The sequence below is a fragment of the Schistocerca cancellata genome, chromosome 9 (assembly GCF_023864275.1).
Source record: "Schistocerca cancellata isolate TAMUIC-IGC-003103 chromosome 9, iqSchCanc2.1, whole genome shotgun sequence".
NCBI classification, from domain to species: Eukaryota; Metazoa; Arthropoda; class Insecta; order Orthoptera; family Acrididae; genus Schistocerca; species Schistocerca cancellata.
Window position 1 is genome coordinate 41,858,959 of NC_064634.1, and position 12,624 is coordinate 41,871,582.

Here is a 12,624-nt window from a genome sequence, read left to right on the forward strand (position 1 = left end):
CAATATTATGAAAAGGATAGACTGGTACTCAGCATATTGCGGAGAGGTTGAGGCCTAGACAGGCACAACAAAAAGACTACTTAGCATGTTAACTTTCAACCAAAAGACCTTCCTCCAAACAAACACACACACACACACACACACACACACACACACACACAAAAAAAATTCACATTCACACAAATGCAGCTCACAGAATACATTACCACTGTCTCTGGCTGCCAAAACCTAATGCGTTAGTCTTTTTGTTGTGCCTGTCTACAACTCAACATCTCCGCTCTAGGCCAAGTAGCAATCTATCCGTTTCATAGTACTATGAAAAAGAATGAATTGTTACTCATTGTATGTTGAATAGCAGACAGACAACGGGGGCGGGGGCGGGGGCGGGGGGGGGGGGGGGGGGGGGGGGGGACTGTTATACATCAAGTGTTCTTCAGAAGCGCAATGCACGCACGCACAAAAGCAAGCACACTCACGCATACAAGACCACTATCCCCAGCCAGAATGCATTCTGTTAACAGTCTTTTCGTTGTGCCTTTCTGCACCTGAATGTGTCATCTTTAAGTTGATTAACAATCTATCCCTCTCTTACTATTGTTTTAGTGTACCGAGTGAATGAAAACTGACATAGAAGTTATGACCAACACACATCTCACCTGCTCCACTGTCCTCAACATTACATATACCTCAACGTCGTGAACTGTGAATTCTCTTGGGATGGACACGCTCTAAAGAAACAAGCTAAGTTTGTCCAATTGCTTAGGAACAGTAGAGGAAATTAGTAACTTACTGTGGTTCTGGTACAAGATATTGTGAACACACAACTTATAAATTAAATTGTGGGTTCACCAGCCACAGCACAGACGTTGGTGTGGAGCTGGTTCTTCAATTGCCTTTAGCCAGCCTAATCACGCCATGGTGGACAGTATCAAAGGCATTTAGACTTCTGTCTCACTGATCAACACAATTGGAAAACTTAACCAAATCAGGACAATACAAAAGGCTCCATAAAATTGGTCGAGATGTGCTCTACCTGTATTCTTAGACCTATGACTAAGGCACTTACAAAAGTTCAGTGCATAAGGAGAGCCTGTTTTCAAAACTTGCTGATGCGATCCTGGTATTTACTTTAAGTGATTTCGGGAAACCCTGATAAAAGCTGAATCAAAGTGGTTACATGTTGGTTGAAATGCTGCCCCTTTTAAAGCGTCTTCAGTTTCTTCAGCGTTGTGCTACCTAGATTGGACAGAAATCTCAGGGTATCATTCACCTTGTTCACAAATACAGTCTTCCTAACAGTGTATACTATGATTTCATCAGCAATAAGAAAGGTGGTAGCACCCATTCCACTCCAAGAAATTTTCCTGCTGAAATCTTACTGCAATTCAATATTTCCCCCAAAGCCCCATTATGGAACTAAGAATATTATGCCCCCAGTGGCACCACAAGCTTTCTCCAGACTGAGGGGAGGGGGGGGGGGGGGGGAGGAGGGGGACTCCTCTAGATGATGCCTACATACGGAAGCTTGCTCCATAGCTGGTTACAGCAGGATCAGGTGATGAAAGTTGTAATGAATAACTGACATCTCCAAATATGAGAAAGTGTGTGTAAGTATTTTGAGACCACCTGAAGTATTTCAGTCTTATCAGCAATTACTGAAAGTAGTGACACTGATTATGAAGCTGCACCTATTCTCACAACATGAAATATGGCAGCAGTACAACTCAGGTTGTGGAAAAGTCAAAGATTACACTGCAAACTAGTAGTGGGAAAGGCAAAGGTCACACTAAAAACTATGAAAGGAAGAAAAGAAACTGACTTTAACGATATAAAGCATGTATCTCATGGTAATCACTACTCACCAAATACAAGCAGCATAGAGCGTTCCTTAGAGCGAGAGAGAACACCATATTGCGACTTTTGTTGAATCAATCATCAACAATCGTGCTAAGTGTCCTCCTGGAGTGTAGCTAATATCAGCTTATGGCTTACAGATAACTACTGTTGCTCAACTACCACAAAATAAAGTGCATACAGTTACTGACAATGGACTCTCAGAAAAATGAAATATTATATGAAACGATGCTCAAACAATAAATGGAGTCAAACTGTGTAGATTATTAGAACTCACTCACATTTTTCTTTGTAGCAGAAGGTGACTTATCTTCATTGTAGGAATAATCCCCACTGTCACAAACTGAAATGTGAATGATTTTTTTAAAACTCTGCTGTAATGACCAACAACTAGGTCACATTTTGTCAGCTCTACGCATTCACAACAAATATTCTTAGCCCAACAAGAGCAGTCAGCATGATCTGTGATGTTAGTTCACAAACCTCAATTGTATGCTATTGTTCACACATCTCAAAACACTACCTCTTCATTGACACCAATGAATTTGTGGTTACAGGAAATACAACAGTCACTCAGTGAATGGGAGGCAGGAAAACAATTGGCACTTGGATGAAGAAAAAAACTAAAGACATATGATTGTAGTAGCAAGTAGTAAGCAAGAGCCTATCCCTCAGTCGTGTTTCCAGTAAACAATTTACTACATTAGCAGAACCAGAGGAGAAAATATGGATGAAACAAGAACATACTAAGGGCAATGAAAGGGTTAAATGATATAAGACATGTTAATGTAGTCTTTCCCCCTGGCAGCATTTGTCAATAGGAGTAGAGGGAAATAGGGGGAGGAATGAGTATGAGAATGCAAGTAATAGAAGAACAAGACTACTTCCACATCATGTAGTGTGTAATTAAAATTTAACTAACACCTCATATGCACTAACACACACAAACTCTAGTCTCTTTCCTGCTGTCCTATCTTTTATGCTCTTCCTCGGTGTTTACTATTTGATGGTATCCCCTTTCTTTAGTTTTGAGTGACCTTTTGATTGCTCAGCATTTAATTTTTAATATGTGAATGGTAGTCCCACATAGAAAACTTTATTTTATCAATAATTATAGAAAGAGTTATCCACAAACCCAGTTGCTCGAGTGAGTCTTGCAAGAATAAGCCTCTTTTCATCATTCGTTATTTCCATCACACCAGGGCTTTCCAGTTTTTGGCGTATCCAGTTGCACTGTTCCAGGGAATTTATGAACATGAATTCTACACCAATGTGACGGCAGTAGGCATTTTCAAGTCTTCTCAGGATCTCTCGTAAAGAAAGAGCTTTCTCTTTACCACCAATGAATGTAGTTGAGGGCAGCTTGAAAACACGGTCCATGTCGGTCTCCTCTGTATGAAAGCAGGTCGTTTGAAGATTAGTTTCACAAACAAAACACTCAAAATATCAATCTTATAACTATAACTAATAAATTTATATATCCACAGTGGTCATTATCACAAACCTAACACTCTTACTTTCACCCTCAACTACATGGATCTTGCCTTCCATAACAGCTGTAAAAAACAGACAAGAGGTGACACCTTTGCCGGAAACATCACTTTCTCATATTCAATGGTTAAAAATTACATCCCTATATAAAAGGTTGCTTTTGTGCACTAAACAGAGCATTTTGAAGCAGAATTGTAGCATTCCCAACAACAAGATGAAGTTTGAAACCTAAAAGGTAATATCAATCATACATTAGGATAACCCAAAACATGCAGGTTACAAACAAGCTTCATGCATAATTAAGTTGTGGCACTAAATTTGCAGAATGTTAAAAGCAATTGCACATCAAGTGGTACTATCAGAACACAATTATTGTGCTGTGCAAATGTGTGTTTAAATTAATTATTTATGGAGAAAGTTAGCAAAGTTTAGACGTATATTAACATGAAATGTGATTTATTCACTGCAGGAAGGCAATGGTGTATGAAGGAATAATTCTGAATTGCCCCTGGTACGTACTTTCCATCATCGAAGCCACTTTCCGCTGCAGATCTTGAGAATAAGTGGTGCTTGCTCGCTTGCCTAAACAACACATTACAACATCAACATTCCACAATCAAATCAGCAAACAACAGGACTGCTGGAAGCAACTGGTAATGGAAGTCAAGATATTTGCACTTTCGTAGTTCAAACAGTGTGAGTAAATTTTATCCCATGCTTCCCCAAAACCAGGGGGATAATCTGAAGAAAGAGATTAAAATTTGAATAGTTATATGGTTAACATAGTCTTTAGCTGCATTTTTATGTATTAGCAGTCAATAGCCTGTGACCAAAAGCAACTCTGCCAGGCACTTAAGTGTGAATTGCAGAGTAGTCATATAGATGTAGAAAGCAAATTATGACTATTTTCATCAGACACCAATTGCTTTCAACAGTTGACAAATTAGTAAGAGCTAAGCACTGTAGGCAGACAGAAAAGAAACTGCTGTTACAACTAGCATCACAAAAACATGAAAGAGAAAATGTTGCATTTACTAGTGTGCAACACTAGAGTAATTAATATGTATCATGCAAAGCTATGTAAACTGCTAAAGATACTATGAAAGCCTTTGCTTTAAATATGTACAAATTAATATAATGAACAAAAAATTGCTGTAGGACCACTAACTAGTCACAGATTATATTACATGTGTGTTATCTAAACATGGTTCACACTATATTACACACGTGTATCTAAACATTGTTCACACTACATTACACACGTGTATCTATGTGGTCCATGTAACATTACAGGTGTTTATCTGAATCAGGATACGAGCCACTACTTGCCTTAAAACTACATCAACACAGGCAATAACACATTGAAAATTAAAATGTTTGCACAGTCCGGGTGGTCCCATGAGCTTGCATCAAATAAAGTGACAACATACATTCACACTTTGTTAATAATCTCTTGAGTACAGTGTCAATGCAGTAATACTCATTATGTAACCAACAGACTCATGACAGCCATCATTTTTTCTCAAAAGAGGCCACCTACATGACGAATGGTGTGTAGAATCTCCTATCACCACTGTTACAGTTTTTAATATTTTGTGAGGGCTTTCCACTAAGTTCTGATGCAATGAAGACTGGATTTGCTTTGATTACTACTTAAACCTGTGAACAATTGTCGCCAGGTGTTTGGGTGACTGATTTCTCACCCAGACAGTGCAAAAGCCCACCCCAATAATGTGTGATGACGTTTCAAGCTCACCAAACCAGCAAATTGATATTTTCTTCAAATCTGTAAGAACACGGATAGTATAAAATGTTTTCAGAAAAATCCTTGTGTAATTTTGCCATTAATCAACTACTGGTCTGGATCACAAAACAAGAAAAACAACACAGATGAATCACAATACCACCCACCAAACTTAATTTCTGCCACATCGCCAGAACTCTCTGTTGCATTTTGTTTGTCATCATAGCAAATCTTTCATCTTGCAACTTTATGGACTTTTTATTTTCCTTCCTAACAGTGCTGTTAAGTCTACTTTTCTCCTTCATAATTAATTTGCCAAAACAATACTTATATAAAACCTGTTTGTCAACACAAAGAAATCTCCTCACTACATTTGATTATTTCTGTAATGGTGTGCCTATACTTCATCACTGCCACAACAAACACTAAAAAATATTTCAGTTCCTTCTCACACTGTATCAGAAGTCTCCAACAGGTATCTGTTCCACAGTAATGTTGCTCCCAGGGTAGCATCCCTGGTGGACACTAAAAATTCATCCAAATTCTACCTTGGCAGCTCCCAGAAGCCAAACTGCCGGTGTTAATAACCAGTAGACTGCCAGCTGTGGAAATGCTGAGTGGCTTGTAGCAAACACGGGAACAACCAAGTGCCAAAATCTGCTGGCGAAACATAAAGATATCATGGAAGCTGAGAGATATCATCATACTAGTGAAAAAGCAGAGTTTCTTACGGATGGCTAGGTACAATGCAACTTTAAATATACAGGTGCTGAGCTAGCAAAAAAGAGCCTCTGAAAGGTGAAGCTCCGAAAGTCTGAAGTCACTAGGAGAACTGACAGTGAAGTAAGACCGGGACACACGTCGTAGCCATTCCCTCCATTGCAGAGCGCATGGGTCGCACTAACATAATGACACCACCCTTCTTAATAAATACCTGACTGATGAGTGCCGACTGCACAGTGAGTAGTCTCGGCCCTTGTGTCAGCTGCAGCTATCCAATAAGAGGGGAGGCTATGGAGGTCAACCTTCGGCACACATAGCTGTCTTTGATTGCCTATGGAACCACAGTTCTGGCTGGAAGGACACCACTGCTGCCAGCTGCACTGACAACTTCCGAGGCCACACTGACCAGGTGCAGAGGCTGCTATCATCCTGCAGATATGCTGGAGGCTTTACCTACAAAGCTGGACACTGTCCATCATCTGCTTCAAGTGAGTGGGCACCGCTCCTGCTCCTCCCATTCTTGTGGCAGACAGCAATGCTGCTGGCTTCTGTTTCCTAAATGGGTAGTGACAGCCACCCTTGCATGCCAGTGAGTACTCCAGGTAGACCAGGGGCTAGATGCCCGAGTGCATATCTTCGACAACCATGAGAGCCCTTCGAGATCGATACACAGAGCTGGAGATTCTGCAGTTGACAGCCACTTGTGACGTAGCAGCCACCACACAATTTTTCGTTGTGTTGGTGATACTGTGGGATGAGAGCACGCCTGCCTTCTGCACCTGAAGAGGCTACTCAACTGGCCTAGTTGTGTGTGGCACTTTATTGTTAATGATGTTTTCTTGGTGATCATTAGCATAACTAGGACCTCAACACCAAATCCTGCCCAGCTCTCTCCTGACAACTGTAGGAGTCAGGATCTGGCACAGTAAAGTAACCCCTACAGTAAAGTAAAAGTTTCTAATTAATCGGAAATTTTCCTGCATAAATCAGAAGCAACAGACTGACAATGGTCAGAAATATTTCAGTGAGACTTTTGAATAAGAAGATTCATTTCACACTGATTTTATCAAAACTATTTTATGAAACACATTAACAATAAGTCTTGCCATCCAGGTACATACAAAAGAGCTTTTTTACCTCCCTCCCACAGATAAGGTTAGGAGTATGTGTAGTGAAAGACTGAATACTGAAGCAAATTGAAAATATGATCACATTTATTTCCTGGGATATGCTTGGGTTAGTACTTCACTGTGTATGTGTTTACCTGCACTTGTGACCACCCAGTTGGTGCAATGCATATTTCATGTATTATTTTTGTGTGTTTGACAAGCCAACATGATGATGTTTCCTGCAAGTGGAAAGTGGTATCATAGTGGTTGACAAAAAGAATTTTCCAAAGATCTGATGATGACAGCAATATTATGCTGAAGCCGGTCATTGTGAAATAAAATAAAAATACCATGCGATCTTGGCTGTAGAAGATTTTCCTATTCGTATTAATAACAACTAGGTAATAAAACGAGAGTCTTAACATTTCCCACATTATACCATTGTGTGAAAATCAGATAAATTTGCGAAACATTCAAGAATGCAAAATCAGGAATTAAATTCCTAACCAACAACCCTCTACAAAAGCTAATTCGATTTAATGAAAGAGAACCTTTCAATAAATCAATATGTAAACTACACCTATAGTGGATTAGTATGTCAAGTGCAGAAACATGTAACAGAACATGTATTCTCCAAGCCCCCCTCCTCTCCCCTCCTTTTCTTCCTCTTCATCTTCATCTTCACCTTCACCTCTCTTGTCTCTTCCCCCCCCCCCCCCCCCCCCTTAGTTTCCATGACCCATTCTCTCTTTTTGTACTCTCTGTGCACTTTTTGTCTCGTTGTGCAGCTGCAGAGTCATCTGCCTGTTTCCCACTAACCCTCATTGTCAGCTCAGTCAACTGCTTTCAATAATCTAATATCAATAATTACACTTGCTGTGGGTTTGGGTGTTTATATGTGAATGTGTGTACTTTTGCTAGAAAAAAGAGCTATTGCTCAAAGCTAGTGTGAATACTGTTTTCTGTTAAATGTTTCTGCACTCCACACATCAATCCACTATAGGTGAGTGGCTGCCTCTCCATAATTTTGAGTATTGCTCAACCCAGGAATTTCAATTTTGTTATTCTAACAATAAATCAAGAGTCAACAACATCCATTGTGGTATATGCTTCAATGAATATATTAGACAGACAAGATATATCTTAAATATAAGGCTCGAAAAATGTTACACATTGGCTCACGTAACATTTTAAACATTAGTAGTACCTCCATATTCAGCATTCATCTTAGGAGAGTAAACGTAGAGCAGGCAATATAGAGGTGTCCTCCCACATCTTGTGCATGGTACAGAAGGGTAGGACCATGAATATTGTGGGGAGGAAATGGAAGTATGTGATCATCTTAAGACTTGTCCAGAAAAATGTGTTAAATGAACGAACAGATACTTATAAGATTTCTGGATAACTTCAGTTTGGTCTTCCAAACTATGGGAAATGGTAGATGAATGCTCCATGTGACCACCTACAGCACCGTACCTCCTGACTGTGTATCTCAATATCTCTGTAATATACTACATGTCAATTTATATACCATTCAAATAACTATGTAATAGCAAAGGCTTTGTAGGCACACCATAGTATTATATGTCTCTGCATGACTAAGTAGTGTTTTAACTCTTTTTCAAATGTATGGACCAACACTTTATACCACAGATAACAAAGTGTTGTATCCCTCATTTTCCCAAAACTTTTAGCTCCTCGCAAGAGAATATTTGTTTATGATGCCAAAGGCTTATGTATCATGATGCCTGTGTGCGCCTTCAGTATGGTCTTTGGCATTGTTCTAAATATGTTGAAGCTGTCTGCCATCTGTTTCCCACCAGTATGATATGAGATGTGTAGACATCAAAAGGTCAGTTCCTCAAGAGTATTTTTAACCGTATACACTGGTAAACTTACAAAAGACTGATTTATTTGTCTGTCAGTTTGACAACAGGAGGACACGTTCTTTTAACATGTCATATTTTGCTCTTTTATACAGACAGTTTGTACAACAAATATCAACAAGAGATATGTAAACTCACATCTACCGTTCTTTATTTCTGTTTATCTTGTTGGCAGCTGCTGTATTTCAGCATTTAAGTAGTTTTTCCCAATTGTCAGTTCTGATTATTTCATTTACACACTACATAGTAACTATATCCGATTCCTGCGAAATGTTGAGCTTTAATCTTCATTAGTTATTTGTTGCAGCTGAACCACTTGATAATAGCATGAAGCTGAAACTGCAATTGTGGGATTTGCCATAAACACATGCAGCCATGGGTGGTGAAAATATAGTCATTCAAAACATATTTCTCAAATATTTATATCCCTTTCTCCACATATCAGATGTATATGTAGATCAGGAAGTCTTGCAGCTTTCATGGAAAGCAGCCTTATGATGAACTGTACAGCAGAATCTCTGGTTCATTCACTGTACACTGTCCAAATAGAAGCATCAGACTACAAACCCAAAATCAGAGAATTAAATCCTGTCCCCATCATTGTTTTTCTCTCTTCTGGCACTTAGGGGGGGTAGGATGTCAAGTGGCCCGACTTGGAGCAAGACAGGCACCACAGGACATTCCACAGAACATTTTAATTCCCACTGTCTATACTTTTACAAATAAAACCACAGGACATTTTAATTCCCACTGTCTATACTTTTACAAATAAATTCGTAAAACTTTGTCAGCATGACCAGCAGGGATTCAGGATTCACACTCATAGTAGTGGAAGTTCAAAAACATAACAAAATTTTTTTTACATGTGAAATTTCATAATTTTTTTTCATTCACTACTGGCTGCATTTGTTGCTATAGGTACACTTTTCTTTGTAAGCAAGGGAGATTCTTCGATTAATTTTGCACAGCACACAAACCATACTTACAGGTATATGAAACTCTAGAATTTATTTAATTTATGAAAAAATGAATGAGCTGTTGCATTTTAAACTTAATGTTTGAAAAAAAAACTCAACTCTTATAGTTAATTACCTCAATTGTTACCACAGTTTTTAATAGATTTGGAAAATTCTTGAGTTTCATACACCTGTAAGTATGGTTTGTATGCTGCGCAAAATTCATCGAACAATCTCTCTTACTTATGAAGAAAAGTGTACCTATAGCAACAAATGCAGCCAACAGTAAGTGAAAAAATGCTGAAATTTCACAAGCAAAAAAAAAAAATTGTTCTGTTATGTGTTTGAACTTCCACTGTTATGAGTGGTGCCTGTTTTGCTCCAAGTTGGGCCGCTTGACGTCCTACCCCCCTTAATGAGACATATACATAGCAATATTCAGAGCACATAAATAATGTGAGATTATGACATGGTTCAGATTGCATACTACACTATGCCTCATAAATGGCTGTTTCAGCTGTGAAAAGACACAAGCATACCACTGGAGTATAAAGGTACGTAAATCCCTAATCATTATCAGTACTAACAACTCACACCTCACTTTCTGTTAGCATTAGCACCAGTTATGAGTGACAACCTCTTATGTCTGTCAAAGCCTGTTCATGGGTGGCACATATGCAAATCTTTTGGTTTTGTTTCCGCAGGGTAATTCAAACTGAATATAGTGATTACAAAATGGCTACACCTATTGATGCATAGCAATACCTCAATAGGCATTACAGAGAATCTAAAACAAAGTAAAAAATTTTGATTGTTGTACAAGAGCAGTGAACCTAAAGCCAGTGCTTATGGTTGAGTATTTTTCTTCACTGAGCTGTCTGTTTTGACATATATGTATTTGGACATCCTTCAGCAATGCCTGATGACCCAGCCTGATATGAATTCCACCTTTCTGCAAGATCCAGCACCCCAACACTGTGGTAAGGAAGATCACACATGATACTGGTTGTATTGGGTATGACAACAGAGTTCTGCTCCTGGCCACCTTGATCTTCAGACCTAACACCATGGATTTATATTTAAGGGATTATGTGAAAATCTTATGTATGTGCCTGAAAACAATTCCGGAAATCAAAATGTATATTTCTAATTTGTTCACATTGATGACTCCACACATGGTTCAGAATATATGGTGAGAAATGGGTTATTGTTTCGGTGATGTCTGCATGACCAACTGGATCAAATACAACAAATATATCTTTTTAAATTTCTTTTACATTATCTGTAATTCTTATCATTGTATTTATATGCAATAAATAGTTATAGCCATTTGTAATACAGGGTGTATACGCAGACAAGGAAAAAAAATTCCCGGGTTATACCCGGATATCTCGTTTAAAAAATATACTTTTTCCTGGGTGAAAATACACTTTTTCCGTGCTAAGCGACAGCAGGCAGAGCACACCAGAAAACACACATTAATGTGCGTGCACAGCTGCAGTGTTGTAGGGAGCCCACATGTTAGTGTGTATAAAGCACTAAGAGAGCTTACATTATGCCATAAAAGAAACGGGGCATCAAAGGATACTCCAAGAGAATTGGAATTTCGTAAACAATGTTAAAATGTGTAATTCGGCTTGAAATGTACATTGGTTTTTTCCAGATTCACAATGAAATAGGTCCCATATGATACTAAGCTTTTCAGTGTGGTTTTTGGGATGTAAGTTCTCTTGAAGTACCAGTACTGTACTATCTCATATTTGATTCTTTATTATGGTATAATGCCATACATGGCAGAAGATGAAAATGTGCACTTGAAATTCAACAAACAGTTGGAACCAACCAATACTGTGGAATGAAACACTTCGCTTCAAATAAATTGATTGCCTCAGCGGAAAGATTAATAAAGCCAAATTTCTTTAGCAAAGACAAAAATAACTTCATTGTTCTGCAAGGCAATTATTGCTTGACTGCTAATAACTTGGAAATAAAATAAAATCAGAAAACTGAAAGTAATAATATATTTTTGCCCTCCGTAATTATGTGAATGTATTTTAATTCACTTGATAGCTGCCGCCAACAGAAATCCGTTTTGTTTTCATTTGACGTGGGAGCTGTAAACGAAGAGGAAACAGCGAAATCACTTAACGCAAACACGGGACATATGGAGACTAACCCACAAATCTGGCAGCTAGGGTGCGGGAGAAAATTTTTTCTCGTTAGCATCTGGCTGCTTGCTACTGCTGATACAGTTAGCAGCCACACTTCAAGTAGCGGGAAGTGGGAGAAGGTACTGTTCATAAGCGAGTCGACTGTACATGCACATGAGCCCACTGGCAACTGGTCAAACAAACCTAATGTAAACAGTTGTGGTGTAATGCTCATAGAAAGCAGTTTATTGTTATGAAGTATTACCTAGTCTTCACCCTAAGGCCTTTGACATATTTTTACTGTTTGCAGACACTTGAGTGTGTGCACGGTGTTTTTTTTGTTGTTAATGGCGCATTTCCTTTGCCACTTAAGTGTTTCCTCCACCCCCCCCCCCCCACCCCCTCATTTATATTCTATTGCTGTAGTATCGTTCTCCATTAGCAGGATACAGTAACATTCTTTGCTAGAGAATCAATTCTTACCAGTCAAAATTACAAACATTTTACTGAATGCTAAAACAATGAAAAATTCCTGGGTTTTTCCTGGTTATCTCCCAGATGAAAAAATCCCCGGATTTTTCCCGGTTGTCCCAGGTTGTATACACCCTGTAATATTACTATATTCCTTTTTAATTGCCCTGTGCAATTCTTGGGTGTATACGTATGATTCCTGTTGGCTGACATGTAACAGCATTACTCCACAGATTACCT

At 38.8% G+C, this 12,624-nt stretch overlaps 1 protein-coding gene across 16 annotated transcripts in view; it reads right to left on the reverse strand.

The window, feature by feature from the left end:
* LOC126100846 (2-oxoglutarate dehydrogenase complex component E1-like) overlaps positions 1-12,624 on the reverse strand; it is a 199,304-nt gene that overhangs the window by 158,866 nt on the left and 27,814 nt on the right. For 14 of the 16 annotated variants that reach the window (XM_049911515.1, XM_049911501.1, XM_049911505.1 and 11 more), the window contains exons 5-6: positions 3,865-3,927; positions 2,990-3,245 (exon numbers count right to left, since the gene is read on the reverse strand). In XM_049911515.1, the coding sequence (XP_049767472.1) occupies positions 2,990-3,245; positions 3,865-3,927 (319 nt within the window). The remainder of the gene's footprint in view (positions 1-2,989; positions 3,246-3,864; positions 3,928-12,624) is intronic. The other 2 variants (XM_049911514.1, XM_049911513.1) reach the window with 1 other exon arrangement.